The sequence below is a fragment of the Erinaceus europaeus genome, chromosome 7, assembly GCF_950295315.1.
Source record: "Erinaceus europaeus chromosome 7, mEriEur2.1, whole genome shotgun sequence".
Classification (NCBI taxonomy): domain Eukaryota; kingdom Metazoa; phylum Chordata; class Mammalia; order Eulipotyphla; family Erinaceidae; genus Erinaceus; species Erinaceus europaeus.
Window position 1 is genome coordinate 64,884,902 of NC_080168.1, and position 15,965 is coordinate 64,900,866.

Sequence of the window (15,965 nt, forward strand, 5' to 3'; positions counted from 1 at the left end):
TCCTGTCCTGAATTCTCAGTGAAGAGACTCAATTCCTTCATCAGGGCAGACAAGAAAGTTTTCTCTGTGCAGCCATTGGATCAGGCTTCTGATGCAGAGAAACACAAGGTCTTGATCCCACATCCCTGAACCCCTGACTGAGGAGTAGTTTGCAAGGAAGCTAGGTTGGCTGATTTCTGATGTCTCTGTGACTTCTTTTTTCCGTGGTGTTTCATATTTTAGAAAACAAGTGGTTAGGCCTTGAGTGTTTCATAGTCAGGTGCCGCACTTGGTCCTGCAAGATTCTGAAGGGATTGAGTCAGAATCTTCCTCTCAGATAACTCCCTCTTTCCCACTGACATTGCAGCTCCTCAAGCTTACCCTCAGTCACAGGAGCCTGCTGTGGCACCAAAGGGGAGACTGGTGGCAGCTTTTCAGGAGTTTAAAATATCTGGAAAGCAGACATGCAGAGTCTCCACTGGACTTAATTTTAGAAACTTCTTAATTTTAATGTGTTGTCTATGGCACAAAAGAAATTTTCACTGGGAGACTTTTGTGGTGTTTGAGGTAACAACTCTTATGTTACTAGAATCCCTTAACAACAAGGCAAGCAGGAGGGACTGCTTCTGTCCCGAAGGTTTTCTCTGGCTCCCACTTGACAGCACGGCTGGGCAGGTTTGAGTGTCCCTGTTTAGACCTACACCCTTCCTCCAGCATTTTCCCTCTTGGTTAGAGCACCTTGAGGCAGCCACAGCAGGACATAAGGGACCACGTGGTTCCCCGGGCCTGACATCTGCACTGGGTGGATCCCAGCAGCCCCAGTGTGACCCGGCTCCTGCCGCTCCTCTGGAAAGGAGGGAAGGAAAATGTAAGGAGGGAGCTTTTGTTCTTAATCCATTTTTTCCATAATTTTAGGTGATTGTGTCTGTTCTATTTTCTAAAAAGACATAAAACCAAGTTTATCACTGTCACTTCTGAGACAGCAGATGCTCCCCTGTTGGGGGGACACACAGCCCCCTCTGCCCCAGGTGGAGCTCAGGGCTTGGACAGTGCCTGGCTCCTGCCAGCTTTTTTTTTTTTTTTTTTTTCACCAGAACACTGCTCAATTCTGCTTTATGGTGGTGCCAGGGACTCTGAATTTGGGATTTTGGAGCCTCAATCAAGAGAGTCTTTTGGTGTAACTATTACATTATTTACCCCCACCTTAAGTCCAGGGCTTTTGTTATTGTTTGTGTTTCCAGAGCACTGTTCAGCTCTGGTTTATGGTGGTGCCAGGGGATTGAACCTAGAACTTTTGGAGCCTTAGGCATGAAGAGTCTCTTTGCAGAACCATTATACTATCTCCCCCACCCTCTAGACTGTACTTTCAAAACTCCTTTCCAGGTCAAGTCCTAATGATCTTATCTTTTCAAATCCCAACAAAACCTCCTAAAATGTCTTTCTATCATTTTCAGAGGCAGCCTGGACTTCTTGTCACACAGCCATGCCTGCACCTCAAGGAGTGGCTAGTGCAGTGCTCAGAGCTCTTAACTAAATATTGTCAGTCTCTGTCACTGCCACTTCTCACTCTTACCTACCACCCAGCAAAACTGTAGATTGATGCTTCAGACCCAAATGATAAGAGATGCCTGGATTAGCCATGAGACTGCCCAAGGAACAACACTTGGAACCTAGGTCGGTGAGCAGCCACGCCTCCATTCCCATAGTCTTCATTGCTAGTCTTTTCACAGTGAAGTGGAGAGACAACAGGTCAGTGATGTGAGGTGCCCTTTGTGTATGAATGGCCAGGTGCGGTGGGCCTGAGGCTGTTCTGTCAGGGCACTCGGTTAGTTCATAATAGCATTCATTTCCCTCGTGTCCAAAAAGGATGATCAATCACTCTTCATCCTACTAAGTAAAAAAAAAAAAGTGTTCATGTGGGCTGTAGAGATAAAATAATGGTTTTGCAGAAAGACTTCCTTGCCTAAAGCACCAGCACCACCATAAGCCAGAGCTGAGCAGGGCTCTGGTGGGATTTAAAAAGTTCATGTATGGTGGCCTCTTGACAAATTTCTACCCCAAGGAAATCAGTGTTACATACTCACATCCTCACCAGTTCTTCATGGAGGGAGAATGCTTTTCATAAAATTAGACTACCTTCACTGTCTGGAGGTGTTAAAAGTAATAAATCAAATTGCAGACGCCTGCTTAAAGTCTCTGACACAGAGATAGCCTTGAATCCATGTGTGAATTTTCTGGAGTCCTGAATCCTCCATCTTGGGCGCTGCTGAGGGGCCGTGGGAGCCCCCACAGGGCTCTCCTAGCCCCGAGTGCCGTGGACATTTCACTACATATCCTTGCTTCATACTTACTCCCTTAAAGTATGACTTTTTCATGAAACAGTGATGCTTTTTTTAAAAAACTTTTATAGCAATCTAAATAGGACTTGAAAGACAGCTCATTGGTGGAGCACAGGACTTGTGTATCCTAGAAATCACAGATTAACTCTCATCCCTGGCACCACCACATGCCAGAGCCCAGCAGTGTTCTGGCCTCTCAGAAAAAGTCATCTTATTATGGTTCTTTAGACACACCTGGCCTATATATCTGGAAAGTTTGTTTAATTTGACAAAGCTGGAATCAGACCTATGAGGCAGCCTGTTTCAAGAGAGGAGAAGGGCAGGTCTGTTGGGACAGTGGTCAGCATGCTTCGCACTGTCCACTCTGATGCTCCTCACCTGTTCATTGAAATTCCAGTCGATATTCATCCCCACTATATAATCCATCTACCACTTATGTTGGGGCATGGGATGGTTTTTGACTTAATATCTCTGTTTTCTGTGAACTCATAATTGTTAAACTTATGACATACATTTCCTTCCAAGAACTTTGTAGTCCTCCACTCGTCTTACTAATTTCAAAATTATCCTGTGAAATAGAAATGGACACTTCTAGTCTGAACTAATGCCTTAAAAAAGCCGAGATCTTGGACAAGGATTAAATGTGCTCAGTGACAAGTTTGGGTACTGAGCTTGCTCTGTTTCAGCTGAAGGGTCTCCCATGAGTGCTGGCTCCACCCCTACTATGAGGTTTTCTTTAAATGTCAGCAGAGCCATCACCACTCATCACCAGAGCACCAGAGTGGACAGCTTTCTAGTGTCCGGTGAGCACAGGCTCCGTGCAAGCAGTTATGTGTCCTGCCTCAAGATGAGTGAGATACAGTCCACCTGCTAGAGAAACAACAGCTTTCTTCACCTCAATTAGTTTAATTTTTAAGTGCACTACCAGAGAGTGAATTCAGGACCTCACACATATGGAATACTGCCTATTGGCCAGCCAGGCCCTGCCCCCTGTGAACCCAGAGAGAGGCAGGAGGGTGGCTGAGCAGTACAGAGAGAAAGCACACCCCTCCACACCAACCTGCCGTCCATGGAGATCCCCCAGTGCTGTCCGTGGCTTCCATGTCGTGCCAGGGTTTGAAGCCAGAATTTCACACATGGTAAGGGCACACTCTGATAGAATTTTTCTCAAGCTGAGTTAAATCCTCTAGATATAGAAAAGCTCTAAGAGAACTGATGTGGAAGCTGAAAATAGGTAGAAAATCAAAGAACCTTCCTTCCTTGCCTTTGGTAGCATTTTTACCATCACACAGTGCTGTGTACAGGTTTGTTTAAATGTCTCTATCTGGGAGAGTCTGAATGCTTCCCATGCTTTGTACATAGTTCATAATAGCTGATGGAGGAACAGCTCTCTGCTAAACCCTATACTTGTTCTATAAGGCCTTGGGGACATCTCCTTATGTTTTTAATGTCTAGACAGAAGGAGCTAAGCTATGAGTTATTGCTATGAGGTAATAGCTCTGAGCATACTGTGTCATGCCAGGGTATAATGACAGCTCAGGCCACAGAATCAGGTGGGAGCACCAGTTGTGTTTGAGCCCCATCATGGCTGCCACTCACTGTCAGGTGTCTTTCCCCGACACAGTAGCACTAGCGAGCTCACTGTGAGTACCATTGGCCTTACTCTGGGCCAGCTTGCTCTCTGTCTTCTCCGCCTTCTCCACCATGTCCATTTGAACTGGGCACCACCTGCTGCGGGTCTGAGATTCCTCCCCCACCGCCCATACCCTGCATGCTGGCCATCCTCCACAGACTGACCCCAGGGCAGTCTTTGTGTCCAGTGACCGCCCTCCTGGACCTTCCATCATGTTTGGGCTTAAGTCATTGGTGGGGGTTGGGGGGCAGGGAAAGTCTGTGGGATGTGAGCAGCTCTGCTTCAGGCTGCCTGGCTTTGACTCTGCCCCAGTACTCCCAGTCAGACTGGGGGAACTGAGCAAGTAGCGGTCAACTCAGTCATGGGAGGAGAAACTACTGTTCCACCCCGTTTCATAATTATGGTGAGAAAACACCATTGCATCTCATTAACTTGCCTTTCTCCCCAAAGCATATCATTACTTTAAATCACAACTGGGCATTGAAATTGTGGGATTATTTGGAAACATGGCAAGCAGGGTCGTGAAAACAGTTCTCTCCACGAAGCAAAACAGTCCTGTCATATCCAAGTTGTCCCTCCAAATGGTATTTTTTTTCTCTCTAAAAAGATATAAAGATACACAAGGGAAGTAACTGCCTATTAACTATGCTGCTCCCGTTTTCTGAAGTTCAGCAAATAGTACCTTGTGCATTGCCAACTATAACTCAGAGCTTTGTACTGTGTAGTCAGCTTCAGAGTTTGTGGCCTTATGCAGACGGATCATCGTGGACGCTTCAGTGGACACACAGTAAGGAGCGGAAGCAGCTTTCTTTTCTCTTTAAGTTCTGTTTTCTTTCACTAAGTCACTAGCAGTTCTGCAGCTCCAGAGAGAAGACCATTCAGAGAGAAGACCATTAAGTTATCAGCAAGGTAACTTCCACAGATAGGCTAGTGTTTGCAAAGGGAAGTTAATTACCTGTACACTTGAAACTCATCCAGAGGCTTTAAAAATATTTCTTGTTTCAGTTTTTCAAAAGGCATGCACAATTATTTAGCTTCTTAATGCATGTTGTTTTCAACCAAGTAAATCTATTTTCAAAACTGAGATTATTTAAGAGATTTGGCTTACTTTTCTTTTCTTGGTGAATGTGCCAAAGGTCTGTTTTCTATAAGACATGTGTCTGTTTCAACTTACTATTTTGATTATGAGTAGTTTATTATCCAAATAGACCTTTAAAAATAGGGTGTTTGTTAAAGAGTTCTTATGCACAGGGGTTGAGTGCATATTTTTAAATGTCTTAAGGTTTATAAATAGCATGTAAGGTAATATTGGGAACATGGTAACTACAGCATATAGTACTTTAACAAAAAAAAAAAAAAAAAACGGGAAAAGCTAATTTTCCAAGCCTCTCCAGGAAGGGAGAGAGTAGGCAGCACATGCCCCCAGAGCAGAGCCTGTCTGTTCCCGGCCTCTTCGGCCTCCCTGCGTTTGATGGGGACAGGGATTCTGATGCCACACCTTGACCCACCACCATCTTCCGCCTTAGGGGCGTGCACTTCCTGGGGGCCGTTCTCTTATGTTTGACATTGCTCAGAGTTTCCATCTGCTTCTACTTGACTTGTGGTCTTGAAGATCATGCTTGGCCCGTGGGATGTTGCAGTGTGCCGAGAGGATGTGGAGTTTTGTCAGCCAGTGAAATATGTCTGGCTTTTCTTTCTTTCTTCTTTTTTTTTCTTTCTTTCTTTATTCCTTTCTTTCTTTCTTTCTTTCTTTCTTTTTTTTCTCTTTTCCAGCAGCTTTGATACACTCCTCATCCTGTGTGGTCTTTGCTGAACTGAATTTACATTTAGCAGAACTTCCCCCACCCCTCCCTCCCCTTTATCATTTCCTATGACTTGGCCTTTGTAAGGAAGGTGTGTGGAGGGAACGTCTAAGCCAAGAAGCCTGGCAGTGGGAAAAGCTGTGCCTGAGGGCCGTGCATCTTGCGCATGAATGTGCTTCAGTGCTCACCAGTGTGCCCTGTAGCTCAGCCATGTGTCGGCTTCCAGACAGGCACGGCCATAAGGACAGAGTCCAAGCTGCCCCTGTGTCCCATCGCTTTCTTTTCGCTTATTTCCAGGCACTACTGCAGTCTTCTGTTAAGCAACAAGTCGAAGCTATTGAGAAACAGTACATCTCTGCAATTGAGAAACAAGCACACAAGTGTGAGGAGTTGTTAAACGCCCAGGTAATAAGACTGCACATCTATTATGTGTTTATACTTTTCTTCTGACTCTGCTCCCTGGGGAGCCCTACAACTATTTATTCAGTTTCATGCCATTTACTTTCCTTGGATTTTGGAGGAAAAAATACACTTATATAAACTCAGCGTTAAGTCTGGGGATTTTATGGCAAACTAAAAATAGGATAATGGTTTAAAATATGTAGGTGTCCCCAAGTTCATGACAATTTTAAGGCAATTTCTGGATTATAATGTCTAATAGCAGAAGAAAAGAGGCTAAGTCTATTATGGCATTAAACTGATTTTAGTGGAATGAACTTTAAAAGCAATATTTGGTTTTTTTAAGAAAAATTACCAAGGTCATTTTATTTTACATGAGTTAGAAGGTTTCACATGGCAGAGGAGGAAGGATGGGGGTGAGCTAGAGATACGCATCTAGCATGCATGTCCAGGTCAAAGCAGGAGGCTGAGGTGTGCAGGGCCCGTGCTCTGCCTGCTGAGCTATCACACTTCCCGGCCTCAGCACCTGAATATCCACTTGAAAGTACTTGAGTTGAGCCACCCTTCAATCCACAAGGCACTGCTTCTGTCCACTTGATTTCTTGATTTAGTGTCTGGGAATGAGCGAACGGACATTATCAAGCAAGCATTTGGGAAGCATTTACAGATGTGTCACAGTGTATGTGATGGATGCAAGTAGTTCTCAGCCATGTTTTTAATGACTTCAAGCTTGGGAACCAGCACAAAGCTCACTAGGGACAGCACCTGTTCTGCTGTGTGCAGGGCCCAAGGCCAAGCTTGGCCTCCACTGTGCTGAGGGCTGCTTGGGGACTGGGGCCCATGCTGTCTTTGCCCAGGAACTGGCATGACAGTGTAGTCCTGTGTGGAACTATTGGCATGGCAGTGACAGAGCACCCAGCCAAGCTTCCTGCCAGTTTGCAGAGGGCCCCTTGAGACTCACAGCCACTGTGGCCCTTCATCTGATGAAGCCTTAGGAACTGCTGCCCTGTTGCCTAGGGAGCTGGGCCTCTGGCTGGGTGTCTAGAACACCCTAAAATGTGCATCAGGGACCACAGCATCAGGTCCACAGCACAGATCTTTTCGAGCAAATGCACGCTGTCTGCTTCCAGCGTACCTGGTGCACAGCAGTGAGTGGAGGCAGGTTGCTGGCTGAAGACTCAGAGGGATGTGTACCAGCAGATGCCTCAGCAGGCAGATTCCCGGGATGGTGGAGTGGGGTGGGCCACTCCCCTCGAGCTTTCAGTGCAGGGTTCCCATTCAGTGCTTCCCCACAATCTTAGAGGTGCTAATGCTGCAGTATCTCTGGGACTGTCTTACTGAGTAACTGGGTATCAGGGCTCCAGGTCACGGTCTTCTTGGCTGTGAATGTGTTGGACAGCAGTCGCTTGCTGCATGTCTCAAAGGCAAACAGTCACCAAGACTTGTGTCCTGGATGGAGTGTTTGCATGCTTTCTGGCCTCATGATTGGCTTTGTGTATCTTACTTTAGATTTACTGTAGCCTCATTTACCAAATCAAATTGGTCTCTTTTCCCCAAACCATTGAGTTTAAGTGAACTATAAAGAGAATAGTCACCACAGAATGGGTTTTTGCATGGAGGCTGAGTGGATGCAGGGCTGAATTTTTTAAAAAAATAAATTATTTATTTATTTTTACCAGAACACTGCTCAGCTCTGGCTTATGGTGGTGCAGAGGATTGAAGTCTTTGGGACTTTGAAGTCTCAGGCATGAGTCTCTGCATAACTGCATAAGCTATCTTGTGGCTGCAGAGGATATTCTTTTCTTTTAATTTTTATTTATAAAATGGAAATATTGACAAGACTATAGGATAAGAGATATACATTTCCATACAGTTCCCACCCCCAGAACTCCTTATCACATCCCCTCCACTGATAGCTTCTCTATTCTTTTTTTAAAATATTTTATTTCCTTTTGTTGACCTGTTTTATTGTTGTAGTTGTTGTTGTTACTGATGTCCTTATTGTTGAATAGTACAGAGAGAAATGGAGGAGGGGAAGACAGGGGGAGAGAAAGACACCTGCAGACCTGCTTCACCATCTGTGAAGTGACTCCCCTGCAGTTGGGGAGCCGGGGGCTTGAACCAGGATCCTTACACTGGTCCTTGTGCTTTGCACCACCTGCACTTAACTCATTGCACTACTGACAGGCCTTTTCAGCTATTTCCCTTTGTTAGCTGAAGTCAGGAAGGTGGTTATGCTTGCAAATGTCCACACTTCTAAATCTTTTATATGTAGCTGGTTGCTTGTGTGCTGCCTCCTTCCTTGTGATCCCATATTGGACTTGTCTTTTTCTTTTCTTTAATTTTTTTATTAGTGATTTAATAATTGACAAGATTTTGGTATGAGGACAGTTCCGCACAATTTCCACCACCAGAGTTTCATATCCCCTACCCTCCATTGGAAGTTTCTCTATTCTTTATCCCTCTGGGAGGAAAGACCAAAGATCTTTATGGGGTGCAGAAGGTGGGAGTTCTGGCTTCTATAATTGCTCCTCTGGTAGACATGGACGGTGACAGGTGGATACATACCTTATCTGCCTAGGGAAGTCAGGTTGGTGTCATGGTAGCATCTACAACTTGGTGGCTGAAAAGCATTAAAAAGCACTATAAAGCAGAACAAATTGTTTAATAATCAGGAACCTAAAGGTAGAAATATAGCAGATGAGATTTGGGGTCTTCATGTGGAAGAAGCTAGGATGTCTATTTTAGGTATATTCCAAGGGGTCATGACTTTCCTAAGAAGGGAGGCTGGGTTAATCTACTCTTCCACTTGAGGAAGACGGGTGCTGAAATGAGTGCAGCATAGAATGTTCTTAGCTGTGACCACAGAATGCGAGCTCAGACTGACAGATGCAGAGGTTATGCAGGCTCCTGTGCTAAATATGAATGGGCCCTAGGTCAGATTGATGGGTTTACAGTTAATGGTACTTAAATACTTTTCTCATATTTGAGTACTACTCTCTGCCCTGATCCAGCTTTCGAGTCCTATTCCCAACTCTGACACCATCTTGCCAGATAATACTCCTAGTCCACCGGCATGATGTTAGCTGTCGGGACTTGTCTTTCTCTTGCTATGCCTTCTTGCGAGCTACCAACAGCACAACTAGTAGATGATTCAGCAAAATTGCAGATTAAAATGGTAGCACAAAAGTCACTTGTTTCTATGTATCGATGAATAATTTATATAGCTATTTATTTTTATGAATAAGGAAAAATCAATTAGCAAGAGTATAGTTTATTTTTCATTTATTTATTTTTTCCTCCAGGGTTATTGCTGGACTTGGTGCCTGCACCACGAATCCACCGCTCTTGGAGGCCATTTTCCCCCCCTTTTTGTTGCCCTTGTTGTTGTAGCCTCGTTGTGGTTATTATTATTGCCATTGTTGATGTTCATTGTTGGATAGGTCAGAGAGAAATGGAGAGAGGAGGGGAAGACAGAGAGCAGGAGAGAAAGATAGACACCTGCAGACCTGCCTCACCGCCTGTGAAGTGACTCCCCTGCAGGTGGGGAACTGGGTGCTTATGCTGGTCCTTGTGCTTTGCGCCACATGCGCTTAATCCACTGTGCCACCACCCAACCCCCAAGAGTATAGTGTATTATCATTACTATTTTGCTTGACAAATCCACTACTTTTGGTGGCCTTTTTCCCCCCCCTTTTATTACTAGATGGGACAGAGAAATTGAGAGGGGCAGGGGAGATAGGGAGAAAGAGACACCTGCAGTACTGGCTTCATTGCTTATCAAGCTTCCACCCTGAAAGTGGGGAATGGGGACTCAAATCCTGGTCCTCACACATGGGAGCATGTGTGCTGAAGCCTGTGTACCACCACCCAGCCTGCAGTAACATCTTAATGGAATTCCATGGGGTAAATTTAACAAGGACGCCAGAGTTGTACAATGAAAACTACAAAGCATGGCTGAAATGAGAAGGAACCCAGATACATGGCAAGAGCCCTGTGCTCAGGTGAGTGGAGAGCGCCCCAGCCCTGTAGGGCACTGAGGAGCCTGGGCAGGTCAGGGGTGGAGGGAGCACCTCTGAGGCAGAGTCTCTCTCCCTCCCTGCAGACCAAACACAGTAGTTAAGATCAGAGTACGGCTATGCTGATCCACACTTGCTTCCCAGGCCCTGTCACCCAAGATGCCATATGAACTGTGACGAGCAGTTAGCACAAGAACAGCAGCTGTGCGGCTCCATGGGAATTAGAGCTCAGCCCTGTGTGCTTCCAAATTACTAACTCAAGGAAAAGCCAGTCCATACTGGTGCAGAGAAGTGCTGGGTGTGCCCTCTGGAGCCCATGCCCCATCCCTTGGCTGCTGCTATTGGATAGGACAGAGAGAAATGGAGAGAGGAGGGGAAGACAGAGAGGGGTGGAGATAGATAGAAACCTGTAGACCTGCTTCACCACTCATGAAGCGACTCACCTGCAGGTGGGGAGCCCGGGGCTCAAACTAGGATCCTTATGCCAGTCCTTGTGCTTTGTGCCGTGCACTTAACCTGCTGTGCTACCACCCAGCCCCCTCTCATTCGTTTTCTAACTGTACATTCTTTTGGACTCTTAATTTTGTCTTGTACTAACCTAAGGCCAGAAGAGTAACTCCCTGAGGAGGGCCCCTATCCTGTCATGTGTGCAGCCCAGGCTGTAGCCCCTGCACTACATTGGAGTGCCATGGAACCTGGGGCAGCTCAGGTGTGGTGTTGTCTCTGCCTCTGTCCAAAAGAAACAGCAGCCCTGGAGCAGTGAAATCACACATGAATGAGGCTCTGTTTTGTTTTTTTCTTCTAAGTAGGGGGATAAAATCAACCTTAAAAATCCTGAACTTGTTCCTTAGGGCCACTTCTATCTGAATTATGACTGATTTTTATTATTTAAAGATAGAGGCGAGGGAGAGTGGAGTTGCAAAACAAAGCTTCATTCATTGCAGGGGCGGGGGTGGTGGTGGCTGGCTTGAACCTGGGTTGTGCACACAGCAAAGCAGTACACTATCTAGGTGAGCTATTTTGTTGACATACTGGCAAATCTTTTGGTTAGACCTTGTCTCAGCATGGGCTCTTTATTGAAGGGAGACAGCAGTGAATACAGCACCATCCTCCTGGTGAGCAGGGGAGGTAGCCCGAGTAGGGTTAGGTTAGGGTTAGGGTTAGGGTTAGGGTTAGGGTTAGGGTTAGGGTTAGGGTTAGGGTTAGGGTTAGGGTTAGGGTTAGGGTTGCAGAGTAGAATGATAGGCCCCAATGGAGACAGTCATAGGGATGTACACTGAAGGACCCATCTCCCCTCCCTCTGGGCCAGGGAAGGCATGCTGCCCCACTGAGGGACGCCCTTGGGCTTCCTGAGCTCACTGCTGCCAGAGCTGAGCCCCCAGTTTGTGAGAAGCAGCAGGAGAGCTGGCCACTTCAGACAGTGCGGCTCTCCTTGCCAACTGCTGATCACCTCACGCCACAGAACGGTTGTAATGTGCCTGTCTTCTGGTGTCGGGAGGAAACTGTGCTACTGAGACACATTAGTTAGAGAAGTGATATTGGCCAGACTCGTATTTTAGAAATGATATTCTGCCTACAAAAAAAAAATTTCTCACCAGGTTATCAGAATCACAGACACAGCACTTCCTTCCAGCTGTCAGTCTGTCTTCCCCAGGAGAAAGGGATCCTCCATCAGCATTATTGGTGGGTGGTGGGCTACTTGAGATGACAACTTCAAGCGCAGAAGCAGCGGCTGCCCTGCCATTGACGGAGAACATGCTGGTGTTTAGGACACTTAGAGCCTCCTGTGGGGGTGTTGGGTCTCAGGCCTTTCAAGTCACAGTGCTCCTTCAACACTGCAAGACGGTGTAGCCCTGGGCAGAGTCCTGCCTGGCCACTTTGTTAACACACACAGCCTGTGTCTCTGGATGGCCAAGACCCTCAGCCTGAGGACTGTGGCCCTGACCTCTATGGCTGCACCTTCAACAGAGTTTCTTCGTGCTTTCTTTAATTCAGTTCCAGCTTGCACTTACTCTGCTGTCTTAAGAGTCGCAGCTTAAGGGGCTCATCCAGTTAGTGTGTACACATTTGCAGAGGTCCCAGGTTCAAGCCCCCACTCTCCACCTATAGGGTGAAGCATCACAAGTGATGTCCTGCAGGTGTCTCTCTTTCTCTCACTCTATATCTCCCTCTCAGCTCTCAAGTTCTGTCTCCATTAAAATAAAACAGTAAAAAATAGCTACTGGCAGTGGTGGATTCATTTAAAAAAATAGTAGAAGCATAGGTTTATTGAAACTCTTTTAAAATATATACAGTAACATAACTTTGCAGAACTACTTTGGGTTTGCATATTCAGATGTTGTGTTTTCATTTTTAGTAAGTTAAAAATACTTTTAAGTTTCCCCTTAGATTCCTTTACCCTTGGTTTAGTCAGAAGTATGTTATTTATTTTGGTTTTTCAGATGTGTTTCTTTTGTTGATGTCATTTCAGTGTAGACAGAGAGCACACTTCATATGATTTAAACACCTTTTTGAGATCTGTTTTATGGCCCAGAACATGGCCAGTCTTGGCAAGTGTGGCTTGTCTATTTTAAAGGAATGTCCGTTCTTCTGCAGTGGCTCTTAGACCATTTGTACTGTTTAAATCAGCAATTGTTAGATTTTCTTTCTGCTTGTGGGACAATTGAGAAGCAGATGTTGAAATACTTTACTGTAATGGTTTAGTTTCCCCTTTCCCTCCATAACTCTGACATCCTTCTCTTTCCTCCTTCTCTTTGGTATATAAACACTTGACATCATTGTCCCCTTCATCTAACTTTTATCTTTTACTCTGATGTCATTTGCAGTGAAATGCACTTTTTATGATCTTTTTAAAGGTATTTATTAACCTGAGAGAGAGAAAAAAAGAACACACTAGAGTATAATTTTGGTACATTTATTGCCAGGGCAAACTCAGGATCTTTTTTTTTTTTTTTTTTTAATAGAGAAAGTGAAAAAGAACACAGTACCAAGGTTCCTTTGTGTGGCCAGGATTGAATCCAGTTATGCACAGGACAAAGCAGCATACTATCCAAAAGAACTATTTCACAGTTCTGGGACCGCATGCTTTTGATTTAGTCTGGAATTCTAGCCACTCTCCCAGATCCCTGGCCATTATGACATTGTCACTTCACTTTTCTTTTTATTAGTGTTAATAGTTGAACCTTATGGTTTTAAACTATTTGGGTGCTTAAAGTGGGCTTGTTGTAGGAAGATTGCTTTTTTAGTTTTTAATTCTAAGTGGATAATTACTGTCTTGTGGTTTTAAAATTGTCTTATGTGATTTACTATCTTCCTGTCTATTCTATGTGCCCTCCCCCTCCTTTTCTGTCTACTTTCCTGCTTTATTTTAATGTGTTTGTTAGATTATTATCTGTAACACTTGTACTGTATTGTTTAAGTCCTTTAAAAAAGGTTTGGCACAATTTTTGCACAAGAAAAACCCTTGGACTCCTTGATGATAGTGTTCACTTTCCTGCAGAGTGGTACAAGAGATAGTAAGAACAAGATACAAACTTAAGAAATTAGTAGTATTTTAATTTCATCAATAAACAGGCAACTTTGTGTGTGTGTGTGTGTGTGTGTGTATATATATATATATATATATATATATATATATATATATATATATATGCTTTAGCAAGAATACAGTAGCTTTCTAGTTTTCTTGAGAATGAGAATTCAGTGTCCTCAGCTTCTCTGCCACTCTCTATGGTCCAGCTGGAGCCCAGGTACAAAGTGTGGAGGAACTTGGCCCTTGAGCATGTGTAGTCCTGTGACACCCCCCCACCCCCCAATAATGATAACCTCCACAGTTCTCACAAAGCCTTAGGGACTGTTTGGCTACTATTTCTTCTCCTCCTCCTCAGCCATCTTCATCATCATCAAGCATTTCAATTTCCTGTATTGCCCATGAGTGAAACCACCCAATATTTGTCTTCTACTTCTTTGCTTACTTCATCACTATGAATAATCCCTTTTTAAAATCTCTTTTGAAAGAATGTTTAGGGTTGACTTAGCTAAATTTCTTAGCATTTGGCATTTGTGTCCCCCCACCCAGACAGTTTTCCTAAGAATTTGGGAAATCACTTGACTGACTTTGAAACTGTTTTCTTTTCTCTTCTAAATAACAAATACTAATTGCATTTTTCTGTAACTAGGTAAGACAAATGTGATAGGCTTGGTATCAAGGTTTAATAGCTAGTCTTATTGTAGAAGGAAGAAACTGTTTTTCCTCTTGTCCTCCTAGATTCTCTGACAAGAGAATTCAACACAGGAAAAGAATAGAAACCGTTGAATCTGAATGTCTTTATAGTAGGTTTGGTGATAAGTAAAGGATCAAATGCTGGTGAGAGGGCAGTAACCTGGCAAGAGGACACTTCTGGGGCAGGCGAGGGAGCACTCTAACTAGAAAGAGGCTCAGGGCCTGTGTGGACTGTGGAGAGGCTGCCAGATAATCCTCCTGGGCCCTGTTGCTTCTCAAATCCCTTCGCCTTCAAAATACTCAATATGTCAAGTGACCGTGTTTCAGGGTAGCTTGTCCTGAGACAGTTTCATTCTGACATGCCTGCATCAAGGATGCTAACTTTGGGGCAGGGAACTTATAAATAACTGTTGAGTCTCAGCTTCTCTGTCATCCTGCCCTGGAGAGTTGACACTACTTGGATGCTAACATCTTAACCTTCCTTCATGCATCTGTAATTGGTTAGTGTTCAGTTTTAGTTAGTACATTTCCAACATATTGCTGCTATTTACATTTTAGTTTTGATATACTCATACATATACACAAATGTTTTGTTCTCTTCTTCTAGTCTTCAATGCACTATGGTCTCTACTACCTTTAAACTATATACTTTATGAGGATGTGTTAGACCATCACTTTCACATATTTCAGGACTGTATTAAATTTTCTAACAGTTGATTTCTGTGGAGGTATGCTATTCTGTCTCTTGTTGCTTATGAAATATCTTCTGTTAAATACAAACTGTCAGTAACTATGCTTTCTCAATAGCCTTAATAGTTCCTCTTGGCCAGTGAGTTGTATGGTCTGTCATTTCTCCATACAGCCTGTGTAGATAGCAACAATCTTTCCTTCCTTTCAGTATAGTCTCAGGGATCTATGCACTTTTTACTCCCATGAAATACCAGTCAGATCAAAGCACTGATAAGAAATAACCCTTTTCGAATTCAAGTTGAATTTGTATTGTGATTTTTCCTTGACAGTAAGCAAAAATCCCAGTAGCTTAGTTACTTCCTGGCCCAGGTGGCTCAGTCATGGCTCTTCCCACTACCTCCTCCTGCTGCTTCTCAGAGAATACGCCAGGGCTTTTCCAGTGGAGAATCACTCATGTGAGGAGACGACAGGATCTGCCTGTAAATTACTATTTTCAGGGAATCTGTGACTCATGAAGTTTTTCATGAACAAGAAAATTTTGTTCATATGAAGTCATACACTTTTTGGGATTATCTGTTCAGATCATTTAGCATCATCATAATATAGACGCATCTGGCTACATTCTTTTTTAAATTTCCATACTGTGAATGTGAATAAGTTCTTAGAAACTGAACTTTATTGTAGACAGGCATTCATCTAGAAAGCTGTTGCACAGCTTTAAAAGATGAGAAATAATCATAGATAGGAAGTTATTAAGGATCTGTATTTTATCTGTATGTAGGGTAGGTTTAAATTGTCAGTATGTGAAAGAACTTAGAAATATAATTTTAAAAAAAGGATTCCAACATTTCAGGACGCCGGTTTTGTTTTTGTTTTTGTTTT

General features: G+C 44.0%; 1 protein-coding gene across 10 annotated transcripts in view; it reads left to right on the forward strand.

The window, feature by feature from the left end:
* CCDC91 (coiled-coil domain containing 91) overlaps positions 1–15,965 on the forward strand; it is a 539,136-nt gene that overhangs the window by 447,792 nt on the left and 75,379 nt on the right. For 9 of the 10 annotated variants that reach the window (XM_060194578.1, XM_060194577.1, XM_007529921.3 and 6 more), the window contains one exon: positions 6,051–6,158. The exons of the other annotated variant lie outside the window; for it this stretch is intronic. In XM_060194578.1, coding sequence (XP_060050561.1) covers positions 6,051–6,158 — 108 coding nt within the window. The remainder of the gene's footprint in view (positions 1–6,050; positions 6,159–15,965) is intronic. 10 annotated transcript variants of the gene reach the window in all.